A 26,858-nucleotide genomic window follows, 5' to 3' on the forward strand; every position below is an offset into this window, starting at 1 on the left:
TCATGCCATCTATTTCTACCATTGCAAATATATATCACGTTAATTCTTTTTTTGATGCAAATGAAAATTATTAAGAACCTCTAATAGCAAAAATAAGCATTTTCAAGTACATTCAATTGAAGTTGTTCGTTGAAGTTGTTATCGGCATATTGGATGAAAGTAGCTGTCCAAATTTTATTGAAAACTATGAAGAAAAATCCTCATTGTCGGATGGATCAGTAGTATATAAGTTCACTTATGGTTCTCGCCAAAAACTTCATATTGGCCAAACGGTCATAACCCTTTTCCAAAGAATAAGAGAACACAAGAGTAGTTCCTTTATTGTGAAGATCAATTCCACTTTCGCAAATCACCCTTCTGAAATGCCTGGAAATTATTAAAATCAAGAATTCTGTCGAATCTGTTTTCTAATGTGTGAATTGGTAATTAGTTGATTATATGTTCACCTAATGAGTTGATGTTATGATATACACATATTTTTTTTAAATTGGTATGAATAAGAGTTGTAGTTTTGTGAAATATTTAATAAACATATCACAATAAAGTATTACTTGGTTCCATTTTCAATACATTTCAATTATCACTCTGTAATTGATTTTAGAAAATGGTAATGTTTCTGAAAAATATTATTTTTTTCCTTTTAGTCTTTGAAAGAAGCTTGGCTCACGTATCCTTATCATTGCTGTGCCTTCAAATTTCCTAGAACTCACAACCCATGGGAATATGAAAAGCATGCCAGATTCATCGAAGAATTGCAGGCCACCTGTAAAACTGAAAATGCAACGGTAAGTAATGGAACCCATTCAACATAGTATGTTAGTTTTGTCATACACATTCTTTTCCAAAGCCTTACAGAGAATGACGTGAATCCAGCAACAACTACTGTTTTTATCTAGGAAATTTCATATTATTCATTTCTTTTTCACTATCACTTTCAGTTCCTGGAATTATTTTCCAGCAGCTTAACTGCGTTAACCTTTCTCGATTTCATATAATTTCTAGAAATATGTGGATTCGTTTTCCAATGGCATTCCAGTACAGCTTCCAAAATTTCTGCTATCGCTGTCGTTGGTTGATTGGTCAAACCACCAACACGGACATAAAAACTTGGCAAGTTGACTTGGGTGTCACACCAATAGATGGTTTCACTTATGTCTCGCTTGCGTCTACGCAGTTATTTTCATTAAGTACTTTTCTGACGATGCCCAATAGGCTGAAACAGCTGTCTACCGGTGGCTCTTAGATTGAAATCAGTGTGGGTTTGACAAATGTCAAACCCACAAAAAATCCTGTACATGTTTAACTTTTTGTCAATTTATATGTTCAATAATTGTTTTTCACTGATTTTTACTGCCCTGAAGAAGCTTCCCAATAAAAGCGAAAGCTTGGCAAAGTAGAACAGAGTTTGATTTTTGATTTTTTGACTGAGAGACCGTGTTAATCCATTTAATTGTACATTTCTCCATTCGATAAGATGATATATATATATATATATATATATATATATATATATATATATATATATATATATATTTATATATATATATATATATATATATATATATATATATATATTTATTTATTTATTTATTTGATCCATACAAACTTGTTAAGTTTTATAACATGGATTCCTATTAGTAATAATATATACAATGTAAATTCAACTTAAAAGAAAAATATATTTTTATTACGTACCTACTATAAGAACTGTTGGGGTACAGATTTAGGTAGATTTAATTGTCACGAAGATATATTCAGCATATTATTCAGTATTGTGTTACGGAATTTGGAATATGGTAAAGACCAATCAATATCCGTTATTTCATTGAATTCATTAGCTAATATCAACATGGTTGCGAGAGGTGATCTAGTGCTAGATAGTGACACAGAAATATTGAACATAATTGTATGTCGAGTACGGCGTGAAGGGACATGAAACGGAATCAAGTGTAGGATTTCGGGTGAATCAATTCGATTATTAATCATTCTATATATGAATACCAGGGCTGACAAATTGCGTCTTTGTTCTAATGATAATATTTTGAATTCGCTCCTTAGCCGTGATGTTCGTATTAAATTGTAATCGGGCCATTTATGATATTTTTTAAAATAGAGATATCAAAGAAATTTGTTTTGAACCTTTTCAATTTCTTTTAAAGTAGTTTTGCGTTCTCCTGTCCAAATTATTGAAGCAAACTCCAGTTTTGGTCTAACTATAGTGTAGTAGAGTAATTTAATTGTATTTATATTATTAAATTCACGCGTTTGTCTCATTAAATATCCCAACATACGATTTGCAGATTTTACTAATACCATTATATGCTTTGTGAAGGTAAAAGAACTATTATAAGTAATGCCTAAGTCTAAGTCTTTCACCTCGGTTTTTTCACCCAGGATCTCTCCATCCATATGATATTCAAATTTGATCACATCTTTCAAACGGGATATTGTTAACGAATAACATTTTTTTATATTGAAAAATAACTTATTAGTATAATTCCAATTCACAATGTTGTTGATGTCTTTTTGCAATGATACGCAGTCTCTAACAGTCTGGATACGTTTAAAAATTTTGAGATCATCTGCGAACATCAGACAATGTGAAGGATGTAAGACCGAAGGTGAATCATTAATGAATAATAAGAATAGAAGAGGTCCTAGATTTGATCCCTGAGGAACACCGGAATTAGCATAAAATTTTCCCATTATGTTTAACAATGAAATATCTATTTTTCACGTAATTTTCAATCAATCCAAGAAAATTCCTCGACAACCCAAATTTACTGATTTTTAGCAAAAGCACATCATGATTTACTTGATCAAAGACTTTACGGAAGTCTGTGAATACTATGTCCAATTGAGATTTATTTTGTATATATATATATATATATATATATATATATATATATATATATATATATATATATATATATTGATTATTTCCTATAGTCTGTTTCATTCTAAACAAAAAATGTCTCTTGGGTTTTTTGCCCAAAATAAATCACTTCGCAGCAAAAAATTATTTTACGAACAACTACAGAGATACATCGTCATAAATGCGAACTGGTTCCATTGTTATTTTGTAGTTAGTACCTGCATTGAACGATTAAAGGGTAATTCAGATATCGCATCGGCGCATTGAGCCACATATTCGGTCAAATATTCCTGGAGTCTCTCTGATCACCCTGCACGCATCGATGATGCGGTTTCTCAATTCCTCTACATCACGAACAGGAGTACGATGAACCAAATGCTGTAAATGGCCCCGAATAGAGAAATCAAGAGAATTGAGATCCGGGGATCAAGCGAGCCAGTTCTGTGGTCCTCCTCGACCTATCCACTGATTTGCATATGTTTCAGTTAAATGCTGACGTGCTACTTGACTAAAATGTGCGGGAGCCCCATCATGCATAAAACCATATCCCTTCTGATGCCCAAAGGAACTTCCTCCAGCAATACTGGATACATTTCTCTTAAAAATTGAACGTATGCCTCACCATTTAATCGAGGAGGTAGAAAATGAGGCCCAATTAAATCATCCCCAATAACTCCGAGCTACACGTTAGGAGGAAACTGTTCTAGATGGTTAGTTTCGACAATAGCGTGAGGGTTTTCATCAGCCCATATGTGGTAATTATGAAAATTAATAATCTTATCCCGACAAAAACTACATTCGTCTGTGAATTCTATCGTCTTCAGAAAGTCACAATTTCTACTGATCATTTCCAGCATCCAAATGCAAAATTCAAGACGGTTCGGAAAGTCTCGCGGTAATAGTGCCTGTACTCGTTGCAGATGGTAAGGGTATAAGAGTTGTTCCTTTGAAATTCGAAATATCGTTATATGATCAACATTTAGCTGGAAAGCAATATTTCTAGTACTGGTAGAATGTTGTTCTTCAATCAAATTAAGTACTGCTTCCTCAAGCTGTGGTGTTCGTACTTCTCGATGGCGACCACTATCCTGCATTCTTTTGTCGAATGAACCATATTCTCGTAATCGTTGATGAAGTCTAGCAAATATTCTATGTGACGGATGCTGCCGTTGAGGATACATTTCAGTATATCTTCTAGAAGCTTCTAACCCATTCCCCTGCGACAGACCGTAAACGTAATGCATATCAGCCATTTCCTCATTTGTGTATGCCATTTTAATAACAAGTGAATTATTAAAGTAACAAATTAAGAAGAGAACAACAAGACACAATTAGTATTAATTCAATTTCGAAAATTCACAAACTGACAGCGTCATACCAATTCAATTGTCACTATCGCTAATAGCGACCTACTAGATAGATTAGTTTCGTATTTTCGCATTAATGACGATGTATCTCTTTAGTTGTTCCTGAAATAATTTTTTGGTTTATTTTGTAAAAAACCCAGGAAACATTTTTTGTTTAGAATGAAACAGGCTATCGGAAATAAATTTTTAAATGTTAAACAAATAATAAGACAAAAAAAAGTTCCTTTGGAAATACATTTTAGGGGTTGCGTTTTCCACCCCTTACAACCATGGGGTAAACCAAATGAATTTCTGGCTAAGTGTCTTTTTAGTAGTACAAAACGTCAGGTTAATTTCAATATTGTACCTTTTTTCGTGCTTGTGAAAAAAATCACCGCGAGACTTTTCGAACCGTCTTGAATTTTGCAATTGGATGCTGAAAATGATTAGAAGAAATTATGACTTTCTGAAGACGATAGAATTCACAGACGGGTGTATTTTTTCTCGGGACAAGATTATTAATTTTCATAATTACCACATACTTATGGGCTGATGAAAACCCTCACGCTATTGTCGAAACTAATCATCAAGAACAGTTTTCTCTTAACGTGTGGCTCGGAGTTATTGGGGATGATTTAATTGGGCCTCATTTTCTACCTCCTTGATTAAATGATGAGGCATACGTTCAATTTTCAAGAGAAGTGCATCCACTACTGCTGGAGGAAGTTCCTTTGGGCGTCAGAAGGGCTTCCGCCCATTTTAGTCAAGTAGCACGTCAACCACAGAACTGGTCCGCTCGATCCTCGGATCTCAGTCCTCTTGATTTCTCCATTTGGGGCCATTTACAGCATTTCTACTGCCCTGAAGAAGCTTCCCATTAGAAGCGAAAGCTTGGATAAGTAAAGAAGAGTTTGATTTTTTGATATACTGTTGTCCGGGTTGAAACGCGTCTGTAATTTTCATCGGTTTCGATTCCAGTTTTGAAGCCATTTTCGAAAATCACTTAGATTTGTACTTACATGACTCGAGGACGAGGTCGTAATCTCCTTTGTCCACAAGTCTCGTTACTAGCTCTATGCTTGCTGTGTTCCACTCTAATGATCTCTCTGTTGTTCGGGTACCTCTGACCGGGTACCTGAGTTATTTTCAGGTATTTTGCGTGACAACAATGTTCTTCATGTTTGTGGTAGTCTCTCGCTTGTTAAGGCAGTTGGGACGTTTTTCAATTTCGATTGCTTTCCGAATTATCCTGGCCTGAAGATTTTTCTCCATAGCAATGGTCTTGGTGTTTTCGAAGCTTATTGTGTGGCCTGTTTTCTGGTGGTGTTTGAAGAGAGATGACGCTGGATCTGATTTGCGAACAGCTAGTTCATGTTCATAGGCTCTGTTGGAAATTCTTCTATTGGTTTGGCCGATGTAAGTTCTAGGACAGTAAGAACATGGTATTTCATATATGCCCTGTGCTTCGTTGCGTATCGTGTCCTTGGGTGTTCTTAACATAGTGGAGATGTGGTTGTTGTCTGTGAATACTGTCTTTAAGTTATGTTTCTTCAGAATGCGGCTCACTTCATCAGTAACTCCATGGATGTAGGGGAGAAAAGCTTTTGTCTGGTTGGTCTGTTACTCGGGTTACTCATGGGGTGGGGTTTGTGTTTATTGTCGTTGGATGGATTCTTGTATTCATTTGGGAGACGGGATAGTTGTTTTGGTGAAGGACGGCTGTGAGTTCGTATAGCTCCCTGGATCTATTGTGGTTGACAGAGATTCTTATAGAACGCTGTATGAGAAAATTCAGAAAGGAATTCAGCTGAGCAGGATGATGATGAGACTTGGCATTGAGGTAGCGGTTAGTATGTTTAGGTTTTCGGTAGGCCGTATGTGAGAAGGAGTTGTTGGACTTTGCGATGAGAATGCCCAGGAAAGGAAGTGAGTTATTATTTACAACTTCCATTGTGGAGTTTAGGTCGGAGGGTAAGGAGTTGATATGGTTTAAGAATGCATGAAGATCTTCGGATCTTTTACAGGGAGATCAGTTGAAGTCGTAAACTCGACATCCATCTCCTCTGAAGACTCGCTCCTGAAATAAATGTAGAGGGATGTCAATTGGAGTTGTAAACTCGACATCCATCTCCTCTCTGATCTAAGTTAACAGGGAGGTCGATTGGAGTCGTAAGTTCGAAATCCATCACCTCTATAGTCTCATTGTTAGAAAGAATTTTTAAGTTAACTCTGTCAATAAAAGTTCCACGAGTAGCTAGGGAAAGAAGGTCAATCATGGCAGAACTCCGCATTACCGTGACAAGGCGATGCTATGACGAAAGGGCGCCTGGTATCCCGAAAGTTCCGTAGAGACAAGTGATAGGCTCAGTGTCATCCATCCTCTCGGTACGAATACACACACCTTAGGATCAAGCCATCGCTGGAATGCCATTCAGTTAGGGAATAATAGAAGGACAATTGATTCTGTCATTTCCGTATCCGATGGCCGGTTTGCCCAACCCCCACATCCCAAGCCGATGCACTCGCCAAAAACAGCATGCACTGTGGTTCAGGCGGTGAAAGATGAACAAGGACAGCCAACCCGCCTGCTTTCGGGCTAACGTTTCATTGCTGTGCCACTGTTATCGGTTTCAAGGGTGGGATTATAAGGTGCGCCAAGAGTGAAAATAATCGAGAGATCCAGATGGGGGCTGACCCAAGGGCATCCTCCTGCTGAAGTTATTCGAATATCACGATTTCTACATCAGTCCAGAGGGACATAGCATGGTAACTGCAGTTGCTAAGAGTCCCACTAACAACTTCAAAATCAAATTCTGCAACATCAAAGGACTCAACTCAAATATGAACTCAGTGCAACATCTGCAAATAAATAGTCTTCATATCCTTGCACCTACAGAAACCAAAGTCAGTGCTTCCACAAACACCTTCAAATTTCTATATACCGGCTATGATTTCCACTCCCGATTCAGTCCTAACATTAGAATATCTCTTTTTATCAGAAGCGATTTCTCCTGTCAACGAGAGGAAATGCTGGAACACCGAAACTTTGATGTTGTGTGGTTCAAAGTAATATCACAGATCACCAAGTTCATATGCTGCGTTTATCGACCACCTATCGATATACAATATAGGACACTATTCTCTACACTTGCAAATACCATTGACTTTCTGCATATCAATCCCTGTGCCGAAATGTCCATATTCGGTGACTTCAATGTCCACAATATCGAATGGCTCAAATTTTCAAATATAAACGACGAACAAGGTCGCGAAGTTGAGACTTTTGCAATAAGCAGCGAACTCACTCAGATTACGAAAGAGCCAAGCAGGATTCCTGACCGTAATCGAGAATATGCTAGTCTTCTGGATCTATACCTAACAACCAATCCAGAAATTTACATTCACCGTGAGTTCTCCATTGGGATCTTGTGACCACAAACTCATTTCAATGTTGAGTGAATTACCGATGAATGTTGGGGAACAATCTAAGCCGCGCAAAGTTGGGCATTATAGATCAGCTGAATGGGAGGATCTACAAAACCATTTTCGAAATTTCCCCTGGTTAGATGTTTGTTTCAGCTCTAAAAATGTATCAACTTTTGCTTCTGAAGTCACGGAAGTTGCATCCATGGATGCATATATTAATTTTTCAAGGGAACAAACTGCGTTTATGTGGAGTAAACTTCCTGAGAATGTTTTTCCAAATGGATTTACTCTCCAACGATTAAAATCCAATGTGAATCACTACTTTCGCACAGGCAACGTTCTGAGAGCACCTTAATGTTTTCCTGCAGTGCTTGTGTTTTTTATTAAAAAATAATAAGATTCTCAAATCAAGCAATTTAAAAAAATTGTAATAAAAATAAAATGAAGCTTATGGTCACCAGAATAAGACATCCACAATCAAATCCATCAGAAAGATATATTCAAGAAGTGATTAATTTTTTTCAAATATTATCTAGAGGAAATCATCAGAATTGGGACAATGATCTATCAGAGGTAGAGAAGTATTTCAACAGAAGAAAAATATAAACAAATAAAGAGTGATAGAAGATTTTAAAAAAATGAGTAAAAAAGAAAGATGTAAGAATATGCTATTTATAAAAAGACAAATAGTACTAATAAGGGCAAATCGGGTAATAGATCTAAAAAATAATGAATGTGCATATAACATAATGAATATTTGAAGAACATACGAAGTACAAAACAATGTATATAGTTACAGAGTAAAATAATAAATGAAGAAAGAATTAGGGGAATTTTCAATATTAATGACATTTATGTATATTACCAAACCAAAATAAAATAACAAAAGAATCAAATTTATCATTATGAGTATGAGATGTATATTTTGTTCATACATACGTGACAAATATATCTGATTCTTGAGGTATTGGTTATAAAATAGACTCTGAGAAATCGAAGAATTAATCTCAGAAAAATTCTTAGCGGAAACATAAAGTGAGGAAAATGTCAGAAATTCAAAAATTGAGTGTAAAACAAATTATTTGAGTGATTTTTTTTCTCGGAAAAACATTTTCAATGGATTTTTTCATTGGTTGAACTGATTTATTTCTAAACTGAGAGCACCATAAGCTACTGCTCAAATTTTATAATCATTCTCCATCAGAAGTATTGATTCAGGTGAAAAGTGTTTTAGTATATCCTTTAATTCCGCTAATTCAACAATTCTATGTCAACAATAACAAAAGATACGGAGGTGCTACCACGAAAAGTGAGACAGATTTGGATTTTTCAGGGTTGATATTTTTCTGAGAGAAAGGTGTACCTGTAGTAATTTGGGAGTTCTGATCACGAATCTGAAGAAATTCTTAACCTATATTGTCCCCTAGTATGATTTACCGAAAAAATGTGTTCTTCCATCGCGAATGACGAGCAGTGTATATCACTTAGGCCAACACCATTCAGCCAGTTAGTTTATTTTCAGCATTTTCATCAATCCTGCGAGTTTCATCATTTTACCTTGATAATTACGGAAGTTACGGGGGTGCTTCCATGAGTGAGACACACTGTATATAGTTTTCAAAATGAAAATAATTGTTGAACTAGATGGCACAAAATGTGAAAATTCAACGTGTCTATTATAGTACTGAAAGTAAGAAATTCAAGAAAAACAGAAGATCATAAGAAATCAAAAAGTGGGAAAATATAGACAATCAGGCTATGGTCATATTTCTTCCATTCCACATTGATGACCAGTTATGTCATCTGTAGATGTGGATGAATTTGATAACTTTCACTAACAGAAGAAGTTTCAAAGCATACAGAATTTTTTTTCCTGATTAATTCTGCCGATACTGGATGAAGATCCATAGTAATTTAATAAACTACACTTTACGATTTGATCCCCACAAACTTTATTTTTGAAAAATATCACATGTTTTACTAACACAGTAGCTTTTTCGTAGTGAAATACGTCCATACGGCTGTATGGAAAATGTAAATATCATGCTGTGATATTTAAAAAAAAAAAGTTTTTGAAGATCAAATCGTACGGTGTAGTTTATGAAAATACAGCAAACTATTGCTAATTTATGAAAATACAAGCTTTTACGGTCGGAGTTGAAATCGGGGTTAGTAATCCGTGGTCGAATGGAACCCGAAGTACTAAACGTTTCATCTACTGCGGCAGACATTAATTAACATTAACGCTCCAGAGTAAACAAGGGAAGTAAATAGCATCGATTCCAAATAGAAGGTAAGGACTATACAAAACATTTCCGCCTATTGTAAGATATGAATTCGCATGCCTCTTGCATTGAAATTACTCAATTGGATGTGCATTTCAATTTTTTCGTCAAAACATGTGGAGAAAGAGAGAATAAACGAAATGGTATACCACAAAAATGTTTCGTAAACAACTTTTTGAAAAAGTTCTACTTGCCAACATGTTCACCTTTGAATGTACCATTTTAAAGTGATTTGCAGCTTCAGAGTGACATAAATAATGAAGACTGTAACAATATTATTAGAATGCAAGACGATGGGTAGTTTATTGTAGATGGCTGTGATTTTTTGTTCAGAATGCTATTTGTTATGCAGGCCAGTTTCAATAGTTACGGTTCTCAATACTGAAGTTCTGCTTCTGAAAGTTTCGTAATGTTATTCAAAAAGTGTGGAAAAATCAGTGATGTACAGTTATGTAGACATACTAATACAGATTATGCGGCAGCTATAAGAATCAGAAAATCTAGAAGTGATCATATTTTTACTATGAACTGATCCCCATTGACATGATGCTCCCAACGTCAGCAAGTTGAAGTTCCATCTACAAACGAATACATTGCCTTTTCTTTTGCATGCAGATAAGTTATTTTTCAGTTGATGAAAAAAATTGATGTTTTGGAAGACAATGTTACTAATATGAAAATGTTTAGTCAAAATATCATGAAACTGGCAAATCATCCTGAATTTTACAAAAGGAATGGATTTCAAATATTATTATGTTCATGAAATAATTTTAATAGATATCATTTGTTCACGAAAAAAAGTAATACTTATCATGAAATTATGAAACAACAAAAATTATTGGCGCTCCGGGGCGACTCGATTGATTCCAGTGGCGCATTTGCTTTTTTAGCTGCAGGAAAACCCGGAAAAACCTGCAGCACCACATCATCTGAAGATCTTGATCTGCCAATGTCCTTTCTTTCATAAAACAAAATATAAGGTGTCTTCAGAGGTTCCTATAAATTCAAAACATCGCCAGAACACTTCGTGATACGACTATCGTCAAACTCAAACCAGACCGTTTCATCTTTGATCAATACGTAATAATGACCAGATTCAACGCCAGAACCACAGTGAACAATGAGTGCATGAAGATTATAATAGTGGTCTGCTAGATTGAAATGTTCATCTATTTCGATCTTTCGTCAAAGTTTGGTGCATTCGTCAGAGGTTGAGTCATGTTTGAAGATCATTATTAGATTAACTGGTGCCGCAGCTATACTTGTTTTCTCATAATAGTCAGTTAGTTTGGCGCATGTTTGACAATACAGTTGATCATCACCCGTTTAAAGTTCCATTTTCGAATGATTTGCACGCACTGGTTATCAGTAATATAAGAAAACGCTAGTTGAATTTCCAGAAAATCACAAACGTTTTTTGCTACCTCTTGAACATTAACTACAAAGTATTTATTGAAAACGAATAATGAATATGGGATATTTGAAATCGAAACTTCAGTAAGAAGATATCATAAAAAAAATGCTTTCAATTATGCAAAACTTGAATATACATGAATTTTATATATAGAGTGTATCTCAAGTTTTCCTGAGCTCAAGAATTACCGTATATAATACAATTATCAAACCTCACTTCGAATATTGCCCGACCTTATTGTATGGTTTTGACCTCAATAAAATGAGATCACTACAAAAACTTCAAAATCGTGCAATGAGAATCACTTTGAGATGTAACAGATATACACCAATATCATTGATGTTGGGAACATTACAATGGCTGTCAATAGAAAATAGACTTATTTATTTAACTATGAGTTATATCTTCAAAATGTTGCATAATCTTCTTCCATCATATTTTCACAAATATATAACTATAAATACGCAAGTTCACCAGCATGATACGAGAAGTAAACATAACTTACATGTGACTAGGCAAACAAAAGCTCACAATATTAAAACTTTGGTGCTCAAGGTATTCATTGCTTACAACAGTTTGCCAGATGATATAAAGAAATCAGAAACTCTGCAACAGTTTAAAATAAACATGATAAACCATTTACAGCAAAAGTAAATGTACAGTACAGATAGATATTGTATATCTATCAGGATTAATAATTTTTAGTATCAATACGAGTATTAATATATGTATCTTCTTACGGGATATGAGTGTATAGTGGGTAGTGGGATAGCATAACTTATTGGTTTCATATGTATGTTTGTATATGATTATTGTGGTATTTGGATGTACGTGAATGGTATCAATATATGTATTTTCTTTCGGGCTATAAGTGTATATTGGGATAGCATTCTTATTGGTTCATATGTAGGATTGTATATGATTATTATGGTATTTGGCTATACTTGAATGGTTTTCTTTTAGCAAAACAATGGAAAATATAACTCGAAATGTAAATACCTAGTGTGTACGTTTAAATTTAAAACAAAACAAATATATTAATACTATCGAAGGAGCTGCTAATTACTATATATAAGATTATACTTTGTGAATGTAGATTAGGATTACCTATTTCAAATAAAGGTTATTATTAAAAAACTCGAATATAGCGTCTCAAATACTGTGAAATTGGTGTATTCATAAAAAAGACTCCGTGTAAGATAAAGTGAATTTTTTCTCGAGGAACGTGATTATGGAGTTCAACTACTCTTTGTTTTCAACGGGTTTTGTAGTAAATTGTGTAATAAATATTTATTTCAGCGTTTGTCCATAACGAATAATGAATTTATTTATCCAGTTTGAAACAGTTGCACTCCACACCGATTTCAAACTCTTTCAAATTAAAAAGAGAATATTTTTATGAGAGATTAGTTTTTGGAATGAAAACATTATGTATGGCTTTCTATTGGGTGATAATCTATAATATAGTTGCCTTGTATCATTTCAAGTTATTGCGGATTGCACATTTTATGAAAAACATGCTGTTTATGTTGAACGCGTTGTATGTAGTATGTTTTTGTAATAAAGTTGTTTCAAGTTGTTAATATACCGACATTATGAACTATGTTTGATGAAAACCTGCACACTAGTCCTGTGTCGCATTATGATTTGTCACTATTATCTTTCACTAATTCATCCTCAGGATATTATTGCTACAGTGTATCAATTTTGAAAAACTATTGTTGTAGTTTCACAATGAACACATTATATCCAGAAAAACGATTACAGGTTGTTTTCACCCTAACATTATCTATGTATGAAAATGCAACTACCGTACAGATAGCGGAGAGTTTGAAATTATCAGCTGTATAACAAGTGGAATTTGGATTTCAGTGATACTGGAACAGTTATGAATTTCCAATATTTGTCATGTGAAATTTCTCGTATGGGAGTGATTGAATTTATATCTGATAAATGAATGCAGACTGTGTGAATGTCATTCAGAGCATAATATTACCGTGCGGTTTAGAAGATTTTCTTCGTCCCTAATATCATGAACCTTTGAGGTATTCACGTCTCCAACTGGCTTCCTAATGTCTCCATAGGCGAATACACAGCAGAGCCGCAGTATAGCTCATTGTCTCAAGAAAATGCATTGTAAGTTGTAAGGAATATTGTTCAAGATTTGTTTCATTCTGTATATGTATTTCAAAAACCATCAGTTCTTGTACATATTTTTTAGTAGCCTTTAGCTTTCTTGATGTACTGATGTTCTCCTTAGTTTTGAATAGCGTTCAGCTAGCATTGTATATTTTCGAAAGAAATAATTGTTGATATTTTTCAGTCTTCAGTTTGCTGTAGCAATCAACAGAATTATCTTCATATTATATTATAAAGCATAACTTATACATTGATGTATAAGTTTGAAAATGTCTGTATAGGACGAAACTGCAGTAACGTTAGTTACAAATAAAAGTGGCAAAAAACATAGAAAGTTTCAATTCTCTTTTCTTAATTATGATTTCCTACCACGTAGTAACGACTACATCCATCGATTTATCAACAGCATTATCGTCCAACGCCCAAAGTTTTCAACAGTTTAATATAACTTCCAAACATATTACGCACACCGTAATAAATAAATTATCTGCGAGCGCTTTCGACAGTTGGTAGTACTGTCATCTTCTAGGCACCCTTCAAACTTAATTAGTTGCACCAATCAATATATATATATATATATATATATATACATATATATATATATATATATATATATATATATATATATATATATATATATATATATATATATATATATATATATATATACAGGGTCCTGCAACAGTGGCGCGGTGTTCCATATCTCTATATAGGAAGCAGATAGGAATCTAATTTTCTATAATATTACCTTATTGCTCGAGCTCGACAAAATAAAAATATTGGCGGTCACACAGGGTGTTCGATTTTTTCTGGGCGGATCCCAACTGTGTCTTTTTAAATGGCAACCTATATTTTTTATCGCTTTTTCGGTTTCTTCATTGAAAGTAAAATAAACTTTATGTATATCTGCACTTCGAAAATATTGATGGTTTTCGAGATATCTAGCATGACAGGTTTTTTTTTCCAATATTCGTCACTCAGAATATTTGAAATTATAAAGTGGTGCCAAGTCCAGTTGAAATTTTTTTTTGGTCGAATATTCTACATTGGTAACTCTCTCAAACTATATATCTGAAATCGACCTGTGATATACAGGGTATGAAAAACCGCTTGCCAAATATTGTAAATGAAAATTTGCAAAATCTTCCTTATATTAAATGGAACACCCTGTATATTATTGATCCATAAGAAGCGCCAACGAAACCTCTACAAATTTCATTAAGTATTCCCTATGGCTAAGTTCAATAGTTTTTCTTAAATGAGCATTTCTTTCGAAAAATGGTCATTTTTTCAAAGCGAAATCCATTTGACGACTGATAAGAATATACAAAAAATACCCTTTCCTTAAAATATCGCCCATTCCTAAAATTACCTGTTGCTAGATAAACAAGTTGCGAATTACACCACAAAATGGACGTTCTTGAATAGTTACAATAATTTCAAAAATCTCGGAATTTTTGCCATATTGTTTCGGTCTAAAACAACCTTTCAGCGAATGAAATATTTATTGGAAATCAAGTAGTCTGGCAAATGACAGAACAAAATATTTGGCTGCAAATGAATATTGAAATTTTTAGTCAATCGTGAAGTTGAACTGTCGGTATAATTTCATCAGAATGTTGTTATCAAAAAGTGATTTGATTGATATGATTTTCATATTAGGTGAATCAGACAGAAATTGTTTATTGGCAAGTAGAATTTATTCTCAACGATATCCAGATAGAAGGCATCCAGATGAAAGATCTTTCCGAAAGGTCTTGGGACGATTCGTTGAAACTGGATCTATTAATTATTCCAAACATGAGCGCATCAAGCCAGCTACTAATGAAGATAATGAATTGCAAGTTCTTCTTGCTGTTGAAGAAGATCCTAGTAGGAGTCAACGACAAATTGGGGAAATAGTGGATATAAGTGAGAGATCAGTGCAACGAGTATTGAAGAAACATCGCTTGCATCCATACCACGTTCAGTTACATCAAGAACTACTGTATGCTGATTTCGAGAAAAGAGTGAGATTTTGCAATTGGGCCATGAACAAAATTCGTCGAAACGAATATTTTTTCAATAATATTTTATGGTCGGATGAATCGACATTCCATAAAAATGGATTTGTAAATCGACATAATTACCATTATTATGCGACAGAAAATCCTCACTTATTGAGACAGGTGGATTATCAACATAGGTGGTCGATAAATGTCTGGGGAGGCATCATTGGAGAATATGTAATTGGTCCATACTTTTTTGAGGGACATATGAATGGTGCAATGTATCTCAATTTCTTACGAAATGATTTACCAGGTTTGTTAGATGATATTCCTCTTGACCTCCGCAATAGAATGTGGTTACAACATGATGGTGTACCTGCTCACTATTCGGCAGAAGTGAGAGATCATCTAAATGAAGTATTTCCCAATAAATGGATAGGACGGAATGGGCCTGTACGGTGGCCCGCTAGATCACCAGATTTGACGAAACTAGATTTTTTCTTATGGGGATACATAAAAAATATGGTTTACGTTGAGCCACCAACTTCTCCCGAAAATATGCGACTTAGAATAACGAATGCTTTTCGCATCATTACACCAGCTGTCTTGCGCAGGGTAGAACAGTCTTTCAAACATAGACTTCAGCTCTGCATTCAAGAAAATGGAAGACATGTTGAACATATTTTATAAAAGTTTCGTTATCAACCTTAATTAAACTCTCCCTTTTATAGTTTTGTAATTTGCCAGTTGACAAATTTGAATATCTAGAACTCAAGCTCTGAATGAATATAATAACATGAAAAAAATAGTTATTTATAATGTTTCTTTCTTTTAACTTGTTTGGTTTGATATTGCACGATTTATGAGTGAAATTCTGCATCCAATGAAAAATAATTTTCCATTTAGCAAAAAGTGATAGGTACATACATTTATTTCGTTAAAAAATATTTGTTTGGACACCTTCTAATGTACAAAATTGAAACAAGATATCTTTCGTATATTTTTATCAGTCGTCAAATGGATTTCGCTTTGAAAAATTGACCATTTTTCGAAAGAAATGCTCATTTAAGAAAAACTATTGAACTTAGCCATAGGGAATACTTAATGAAATTTGTAGAGGTTCCGTTGGCGCTTCTTATGGATCAATAATATACAGGGTGTTCCATTTAATCTAAGGAAGATTTTGCAAATTTTCATTTACAATATTTGGCAAGCGGTTTTTCATACCCTGTATATCACAGGTCGATTTCAGATATATAGTTTGAGAGAGTTACCAATGTAGAATATTCGACCAAAAAAAAATTTCAACTGGACTTGGCACCACTTTATAATTTCAAATATTCTGAGTGACGAATATTGGAAAAAAAAAACCTGTCATGCTAGATATCTCGAAAACCGTCAATATTTTCGAAGTGCAGATATACATAAAGTTTATTTTATTTTCTATGAAGAAACCGAAAAAGCGATAAAAAATATAGGTTTATATATATATATATATATATATATATATATATATATATATATATATATATATATATATAAAGGAGTTTTTTAATCGGACATAGCACTCAAGGAAGTGGCAAACCATAGACACGTGTTTCGGGCTTTTGGCCCATCATCAGTATGGTGCAGCCAAGTGTAAGGATGGGCAACACTTGGTTACCAGAAGAAATAAATACAAATGCACGGAGCCACCAGCAGGAGCCAGCCGCACATTTGTGGTTTCACTTAATAGATCTTGTGTTTACAAGAAAATTCTGCATAGCTTTGGTGTCATATCGCTTATGTATGGTAAAGAGGAGAATAATATAGGAACTGGAGGTGGATCAGTCCCAATTGTGACATTGTCAGACACTAAAGGATTTTCATCCAACTGGTTATTATTATTGCTAAATAAGATCTTCTTAAGTAGAGGATCTGGGTAGGAATTATTAATGAATAATTGGAAAAGTATATTTAAATTTTTTTTATGAAAAGAGGGATCGGAAATCTGCAGAATGCGATTCTTCATTTGTTTGACCAGTCAACGAAAATTAATTTGGTCAAACAAATGAAGAATCGCATTCTGCAGATTTCCGATCCCTCTTTTCATAAAAAAAATTTAAATATACTTTTCCAATTATTCATTAATAATTCCTACCCAGATCCTCTACTTAAGAAAATCTTATTTAGCACGTCTACCATGGACGTGCAAGTCAATAATAATAACCAGTTGGATGAAAATCCTTTAGTGTCTGACAATGTCACAATTGGGACTGATCCACCTCCAGTTCCTATATTATTCTCCTCTTTACCATACATAAGCGATATGACACCAAAGCTATGCAGAATTTTCAAAGATTTAAATGTAAAAATAGCCTTTAGAACCATGTTCACCATTAATAAACTATTTTCTAAACTTAAAGATGAAACTCCCATCAACCTTCAGTCTAATCTAATTTATTCCATTCCTTGTCTAAATTGTAGTAGTGAATATATTGGTCAAACGTCAAGATTACTAAAAGACAGAATCTCGTCACATAAGAGTGACAGTAGATTACATCCTGAGAGATGTGCTCTCAGCAATCATGTTTACAAAGAAGGTTATAACATGAACTTTAATTCAGCAAAAATTTTATCAACTGAAAGAAATACATCTAAAAGATTGTTTTTGGAAATGTCTTTCATATTACAATCAGATAACTGCCTTAATAAAAGGTCTGACATTGATCATCTCAGTGGAATCTATGCCTTCTTATTAGACATTGATAAAAATATACATAATTTCCAAATGAACAATAATTCTGGGTTCTCTTCTCCAATATAAATTCATAATATTTGATATTGTTTCAACAAAACTTCCAACCTCCCTAAGGCAGGGTTTTATTTTGATTAAATATTTTCTTCATTCCATTCCTCAAGACCACTGAGGATTTTGTTAATTAATTAATATATTTGATTTTGTGGATTTTCTCTCATTTATTTACTTACAGAACAGCAGATGTCTCTGATCACACTTGTTCCATATTCAGTTCCCTTTGTGTTCCAGATTGTTATCACTTACAAACTAACACACCTTTATAATATAATGACATGACAACTGTCATTGTCAATATGTCAACTGTCTTGTGCCTCTCTCTCTTGTTTCTGAATGCACATGGCGTTTACCGGTATTCCCATAATTTTAAAACAAATAACGATTTTTATTAAAAGTTTTAATTCATTATTCTTCTTTGTATCCAGTGAGGTGTCTACCTCTTTTAACTTGATGACTATTTTATTGTATTGACATGTTTCAATTGTTTAGATATAACATTCTTTTCGACAGGGCCAACCTCACTAACAGTAAGTTGTATAAAAAAAATTTTATATCATTATTAAAATAAAAAAAACTTTTTCATATTGTATTATCACCATAAAACATTTGTAGCTTTTCCCTGAAGATGATAATAAATTTTATCGAAATATTGGAATAACTTGTGTTATAAGAGTACACTTCCGTTCTGCTGTTCACCCAAAGAAATTCCCAAGTTTTGTATATATATATATATATATATATATATATATATATATATATATATATATATATATATATATATATATATATTGATTCGGCCGTTACTTGATCTTCACAAACTTTATTTTGAAAAATATATCACAACATGTTTCGCTAGCACAGTAGCTTTTTCAAGTGATTCATTACTTGAAAGTACTCCACTATGTAGTATGTAGCGTACTTCTGTGTAACACGTGGTCTGGAAAGTTCCGGGCCTTCGAAAGAAAACGTGTTTTTTTCAAGAGTCACACAATCATTCCAGCGCTGCTTCAACACTTTTGCCCTCAAAATGGGCTGCAGTTTCAGCAGTAACCTCTTCATTTGAACGAAATTTCTTACTTGAAAAAGCTACTGTGCTAGCGAAACATGTTGTGATATATTTTTCAAAATAAAGCTTGTGAAGATCAACTCCTGAAGTGTAGTTTTTGAAAAAACCGTGAGTATATGTTTCCCACTTAGAATTGAGTCACATACGTCGCAAGTATCAGGTAACAGTGAATTCTTGGAGTGTGGCCAAGCCGAAGTCGTATGGAGGGATGACTTGTTGTTAGCGTTCACTTATTTTCTTCACAAAAATTTGAGTATTACACATCAATCCACAGAAAAATCAAAATATCAACGCAAAATACCCTGCTGAATTCGTTACTGCACGAAAAAATTGTAGTCTGCTATAAATCTGTTTTATAACACCATATAATTCGAAATAATTTCAGAATATTCATCGAGGCTCATGCTATAACTTCAAATAAATCAAAACTTTGTTCATATTTTGGCTAATAAAGACAATATTGGATCAACTCGCACTAATAGCCACCCTATGTCACCAATGTCGACATTAATTTATTACTATTCAGAAATCTCTCAGTCATCCTAATGAATGTGTTTGGTAAAATGGTTTCAGCTAGAAGGTTGCCAGAATATTATATATGATGTGACATATGAATATATGTATTAACAGTTCGTTTGGCTGACTTTATGGATGCTACTTGTTACAAAAAAAAATATTATGAATGAGTGATATATGCATGGCTAGGAACTCACTGAATGAAAATTTAAATACTGTGCTTCCTGGTGAAGAAAGCTTCTAATAAATCATTTTGAAAAGGTTAGTTCTTCTACTGAAAAGGGTCATGATATATTTCCCTATATCCCATTAAACTTTCTCATACCGATGTACTGTGGTTTTGGGTCTTCCACTCCATTAATTTCAACATTTTTATCAATGCACGAAAATAATTTGTTATTCACTAACAGTTTGTCTTATTCGAGAGTCCAAAGTCAAAATGTCGGATTGGGAACAATTTGCCATTTTTGATAATTTGTATATTTCTGAATCTCCATGCAGTGTCTTGAGATGAAAATGATTGAGAAATTATACCAAGAAGTATCCCTCTGATGAGTGTCTTCTATACAGTGTGGAAACCTGAGAAATCTATGATGGAATGAAATTATTCTCCGCATCCAAAATACTGAAAAGCCTAATAGCTGAAATCCATTGAGGAACGAATCAGAAAAGTTTATCTTTCAAAAATCTATTTTCCCCACCAATATTGTAGATTTTTTCAGTATCTACTGTCTCATACAGACTGACTACAATCAAAAGTTGTATTGAGATGAAAGAGTCATGTATTGGTATATACTCAGATCGAAATGATTTCATTTCGATATTCTAATGTTCTAATGTTCTAATGTTCTAATTCGATATATGTTCTTATATTTTTATGACACACTGTACAAGGCAGCGTACTTGTACAGATTCGAGGTCATTTTTTATATTTAAAACGGTTTTTGTTTTTTAAAGTTAGTTGAAAATGAAGGCTTGTGTTAGACACTTCGTGTATCATTTTTGTATGATTTCCTTTAAATTAAGGATAATATATCACAAAGTGGCTACGAGGAAAATTTCAAGTGAGAGTACATAATAATATTAGTAAATCTCAACATGACAGACACAATAGTACAATATACAGGACATTCACAAGAGTTTATTCCTGTCCAGGCAAATTGATCAATTTATAGGAAAAGGTTAGAAAATTTTTTTCGAGCTAATGCAATCAAAGAAGAGGATCGTAAGCGAGCCATTCTTCTAAGTTTGTTAAATGAACAAGCATACAAACTTGTGCGTGACATGTGTTTTCCTATCGAGCCGGAATCAAAATCATTCAAGGGCATACTTAACTCATTGGATGGACATTTTGAACCAACAGTGTCCGTATTTGCGAGTCGGGAGAAATTTTTTGATTTACGTAAACTACCTAGTGAAACACCTAAAGAGTGGGCAGCTCGATTGCGTAATGTTATTTCTACATGTGGTTTCGAAGGACAAACAGAGATAGAACGTGCGTTAGTTGATCGATTTGTGGTTGGCTACGACAGAGGATCTGTAAAGGGTAGATTATATGAGGAAAAAGCTACAGTGACTTTTGCTTAAATAGTGGAAATTGTCGATTCGAAATCTGCTGTTCAACCAAGTTTTCAAACGACAACAGTCAAGAGAGAACCGGAAATTCATTTCGCCGGTACGAGTACGAAACAAAAGAATTCTGCGCAGCCTTGCCATTCTACGTCAAAATATTCGAACTACCGAAGCAGAACCTCCAGCGGTAGCAGTAAGGATCAAGCATTTGGATCGACTATCAGGCAAAAATGTTCAGTATGTGGTTGCAAAAACCATCAACAAGATAAGTGTGTTTTCCGTCAAAATTTTGAAATATACAGATAAGATTTTCAATCTTTATAATGGAGGTAAAATTCAACCATTGGGTTCATTTGAAACTGAAATAGAATATAATGGAAAAATTGGAATAATAAATATGTTTGTTATTAAAAATGGAGGACCACCGATTCTGGGACGGGCCTTTTTTAATTTGTCTGAGTTGACTATTTTCAATTCAAATTGGTCAGATCTTCCTGAAGACTTACACTTTATTATAAATAAATATAATGATTTACTTTCACCCGGTTTAGGTACTTTCAACAAGAGAACAATCTCGATTAAAATTAAATCGAATTCAGTTGTTTCACCAAAATTTTTTAGAGCCAGGTCTTTACCATTTGCAATGAGAGATAAAGTGGAAAAGGAGCTGAATAGGTTATGTGAATTAGGAATTATCGAACCGGTAGACTATTCGGAATGGGGAACTCCCATAGTACCTGTTTAAAAAAAAGACGGGTCGGTTCGAATATGTGGAGATTTTAAGATAACAGTTAATCCTTTTATAGAAATCGACAGTTATCCTATTCCAAAAATTGATGAGTTGTTCGTACAACTACAAGGGGGTGAACAATTTACCAAATTAGATTTGTCGAATGCATACCAACAAGTTTGTTTAGATGAAGATTCAAAAAAGTTGATAACAATTCCTACGCCTAGGGGGTAGTACCGTTATAATAGAACACCTTTTGGGATCGCAAGTATACCTGTTAAATTTCAAAAAATGTTTGAATCATTACTGCAGGGTTTGAACGGAGTCATTTGCTTTTAAGATGACATTCTCATTACGGGTGAAGATGAAAAGAAACACGCAAGACGTTTGGAAGAAGTATTTTCCCGATTACAGGGGGCAGGCTTGAAACTTTCTTTAGAAAAGTGTAGTTTCTTCAAAAATAAAATGACCTATTTAGGATACGATATTGATAATCACGGTTTGCATACATCACAGTCGAAAGTAAATGCCATTGTTCATGCACCAGTACCGCACGACGTTACTTCTTTAAAATCATTTTTAGGGTTGATAAATTACTACGGTAAGTTCGTTAGAAATCTTTCGACATTATTGCATCCTTTGTACAATTTGTTGAAAGTAAAAGTAAAATGGGACTGGTCCATGGATCGTCAGACGGCTTTCGAGGAAGTCAAGAAAATTTTCTCTTCTCCAACTGTTTTTAGTGCATTACAACCCAGAGCTACCATTAAGGTTGGTTATTGACGCTAGTGAATACGGGGTAGGTGTGTTGCTAGCACATATAACTCCGGACGGTAAAGAAAAAGTAATATGTTATGCTTCACGAATTTTATCAGAACGAGAACTTTAATTCTGTACTCTTGAGAAAGAAGGACTAGCAGTAATTTTTGGATTTATCAAGTTTCATACTTTTTCATTTGGTAGACATTTTACATTGGTGACGGACAACAAGCCTCTTTCATATATTTTTCATCCAAATAAAAGTATTCCGCAATTTTCTGCAAATAGATTAAGTAGATGGGTGATAATACTTTTCAGTTATCAATATGATGTTGAAGTAGTCAAATCGGAAAATAATCCCGCCGACATGTTGTCGCGTTTACCACAAACATTAGAGGAAATTTCTGTAGAAAACATAGATCTAAATTATGCCCATTATTTTTCAAAGAATGAACATTTTCCTATAGATTTTGAGGTGGTCCGGTAAGCCACGGTCAAGGATGATTTATTGAAAAGCATTTCGAATTTTGTTAAGTATGGTTGGCCTTCAGGATCCCACAAGTGGGGCAAAGATGAAAATGTTCACAGTTTTTATAAAATAGGAATGAGTTAACCATTGAGTCAGAATGTTTATTGTAGAATAATAGATTTGTAATCCCTTATGAATTGCGTGGTAAAATACTGGAAAGTTTGCATCGTAGTCACATGGGTGTAGTAAAAATGAAGATTCTTGCGCGCTCCTATTTCTTTTGGCCTGGTTTAGATGAAGAAATTGAAGTGATTTGTAAAACTTGGAAAAATTGTTTAGTTAATAAGAAATCGCCTGAAAAATCAATTTTGAACCCGTGGCCATGGCCTAATCAACCATGGAGCAGGTTACACTTGGATTTTTTAGGTTCTTTTATGAATAAGAATTTTTTGATAATTTTGTGTGCTCATAGAAAGTGGATGGAAGTATTCCCAATGACTTCCATCACTTCGACATTAACCATTGAAGTTCTCAAAACGTGTTTTGCAAAATATGGACTACCGGAACAAGTAGTAACAGATAACGGAAGTTCTTTTCGTTCAATAAAGTTTGAGAACTTTTTATCAAAAAATAATATCAAGCCTATTAATGGTCTATTACATTCTCTTGCTCATGTACTTTTGTATGTTTAAACCCTACGGCTTCAGTGCTGAACAAAAATATTAGGTGTCTCTTTATCTGAGAACTACCATAGGCATATTGCATTCTTTTTGTGGTAATCACCATAACATGTATAAATAATAGGTCGTTTTAAAAATTTTGTCCGTTTTGATGTCATATTTTTTGTAGCTCCATATCTCAATATTGTGTCGTGGTCATGATCGATAGGAAATTTTGTTCTATAAACATCGATGCTGTTCATTTTATCAAATTTTTTTCTTTGTTTGAAGGTGATTGACAATGTTTCGTGATGAATTTCACTAGTTCGGACTTCCATTGTCTACTATATAAAATGATTTGAAATCCCTGAAACAAGTAAAAAAGAATAATTAAAAAAGAATAGTTGAAAATAACAATTATATTAAGCAACAATTAACCTGAAATGAAATGATAGTGAAATAACCTACAAGTAAAAATATAATAATTGAATAAATAAAAAATTAAAGGAATGCAAAAAGAAAATAATAAAAAAAAAGAAAATAATAAAAAAAACAGATCCGGTAACACTATTCTTTTTTAATTATTCTTTTTTACTTGTTTCAGGGATTTCAAATCATTTTATATAGTAGACAATGGAAGTCCGAACTAGTAAATTTTTTTTCTCTTTTCAGGTCATTACTATATGATGTCTTTTTGGGAAAGAAAGTTTTTGGCTTTCTACTACTCCATCTTGATACAAAAAAAAAGGATGAGGGAATCTTCTAAGGAAAGGAAGGAAGTAATCAATTTTAAAATAAGTAACTCTATACAAACTCTATACAAACTGAAAGAAAGTCCTCCTGAAACAGCTACTTTCATATAAACATTGAATTACTCGAAAGAAAAAATTCTTTCGAAACAAATACTTCTATATGAACACTGAATTATACAGAAGATACTTTTCTCTACTCAGTTTGTATTTCAAACATTCGTTGTGGAATAAAAATCAGATATCATTCACATGAAAGGTACTTCTTTGCATGATCTACACATCCATGTATAGAGTTACTTATTTTAAAATTGATTACTTCCTTCCTTTCCTTAGAAGATTTCCTCATTCTTGTTTTTTGTATCAAGATGGAGTAGTAGAAAGCCAAAAACTTTCTTTTTCAAAAACTAATCACTCCTTATAAATATAACCCCTCCAATTCAAATATATGATGTCGTTAAACGATGTTTGTCCGATTTTTTATTACGAATTCGAATTGAACCAAACCAGGCCGAAACAACCCTAAAATCAATCAAGCATTTGAGAATGATCATGTTAGTGAACGCAGTATTCGACTTTGGTTTGTGAAACTTCGTTCTGGAGATGGACAGCCACTTGAATTTTGGGTGAGATAGTAGTTACCTAACTACTTCATAAAATCGCTGTATTTGCGTGCATTAACTTGAAATATCGATCGTCGGCATTTAGTTCATGCAGCATTCCACAGATAAAATAAAGCAATGAAAAAAAAAATATACTCTTGTTTATATGAAATTTAGGCCACATTTTGTGAATATGTGAACGATAGCCAACAAAAAGCAAAAAGTGTGAAGCATTTCGTTAGATACGGTTATTGAACTTCTCAGGAACTGGCCATCAACACAGAAAACGAAACTGTCACTGAGATAAGGAATGATTTACTGGGTGTTGAGAATAGATTAGCTATTATGGAAGAAGAAAATATCAGACAATCTGCAAAAGTTGAATCATTAGATCGTAGATTGCGTAGAAATAATCTCGTTGTTTTCGGTTTGGAAGTCAAAGATACTGATGATGCAGTATCCCATCTGAGCAGTAGCCTAGGAATTAACCTGAGCCCACCAAATCTTGATAATGCATATTACTTTTTTAACTAAAACAAAACTAACATCTTGAAAATTGAGCTCTTGTCATACTACAAAAAACTTGAAATATTCCAAAATCTACACAAGTTCAAGGGCAAGAAAACCTTTGTTACTAATGATCCGAGCCCCGAAGATCAAGTGGTCCACAAAAGGTTGAGAAGACATTTGAACGAGGCCAAAAAATTGGGGGTTGCACCTGCTATTCGTAACGAAAATTTTGTCATTGGAAGCAATTTATATTCATTAGATGACATTGAGAGGAACTCGGACTACTTGAGTGCATATTTAAAAACAATTCTAATAAAAAACCCGAACAGACATCGTCAGAAAAAACGCTGAGTCCCCGTGTAAATAGCGTGAGAAAAGTCTAAATGTAAAAAACTTCATTATTTTTCATACCGTGTTTCTGGATTTCATTAGTTTGTATCACTGATCTTTGATTTATTGATTGTTTATAACCTGTCAGTAAACCAGCTGAATATGGCTTATATGTTTTATATTCAATTGGACCAAATTGTATTTCGATAAATTTTTTTACTGAGTATACTGTTATCACTGGTTCTTCTCACCTTTTTATGAGTTGTTTGAAATATTCTTTTTGGAATGTGCGATCTATTTTCACTGGATTATATCACCTCAGAAAATATAGATATCATCGGACTCATTGAAACTTGTTTGGACTGAAACTATGACTCCAATACACACACAATACCCCACATATTTCTGGAAAGAGAGGCCAGATGGACTGCATACAGACTTGTGCACATTGCCAGTTGCACAAATCAATTCAATGCAGAGTGCAACAGACTGTTGGTTGACATTGGAAGTCACAGCATGCTGGAAATAACCTCTGACTTTATGCCTCCAACTGTCAACTACGAACTGCCTCATAAAGTTCTATTCCCGAGTAGAGAGGACTGGATCCTGAGTGAGAAGGAAATATT

At 33.8% G+C, this 26,858-nt stretch overlaps 1 protein-coding gene across 3 annotated transcripts in view; it reads left to right on the plus strand.

Moving 5' to 3' along the window:
- LOC111514274 (lutropin-choriogonadotropic hormone receptor) overlaps positions 1-26,858 on the plus strand; it is a 796,850-nt gene that overhangs the window by 653,157 nt on the left and 116,835 nt on the right. For all 3 annotated transcript variants that reach the window (XM_074176962.1, XM_074176963.1, XM_074176965.1), the window contains one exon: positions 645-785. In XM_074176962.1, the coding sequence (XP_074033063.1) occupies positions 645-785 (141 nt within the window). The remainder of the gene's footprint in view (positions 1-644; positions 786-26,858) is intronic.

The sequence above is a fragment of the Leptinotarsa decemlineata genome, unplaced genomic scaffold, assembly GCF_025532065.1.
Source record: "Leptinotarsa decemlineata unplaced genomic scaffold, Ldec_3_MD MMD2_P_RNA_scaffold_14, whole genome shotgun sequence".
Taxonomy (NCBI): Eukaryota; Metazoa; Arthropoda; class Insecta; order Coleoptera; family Chrysomelidae; genus Leptinotarsa; species Leptinotarsa decemlineata.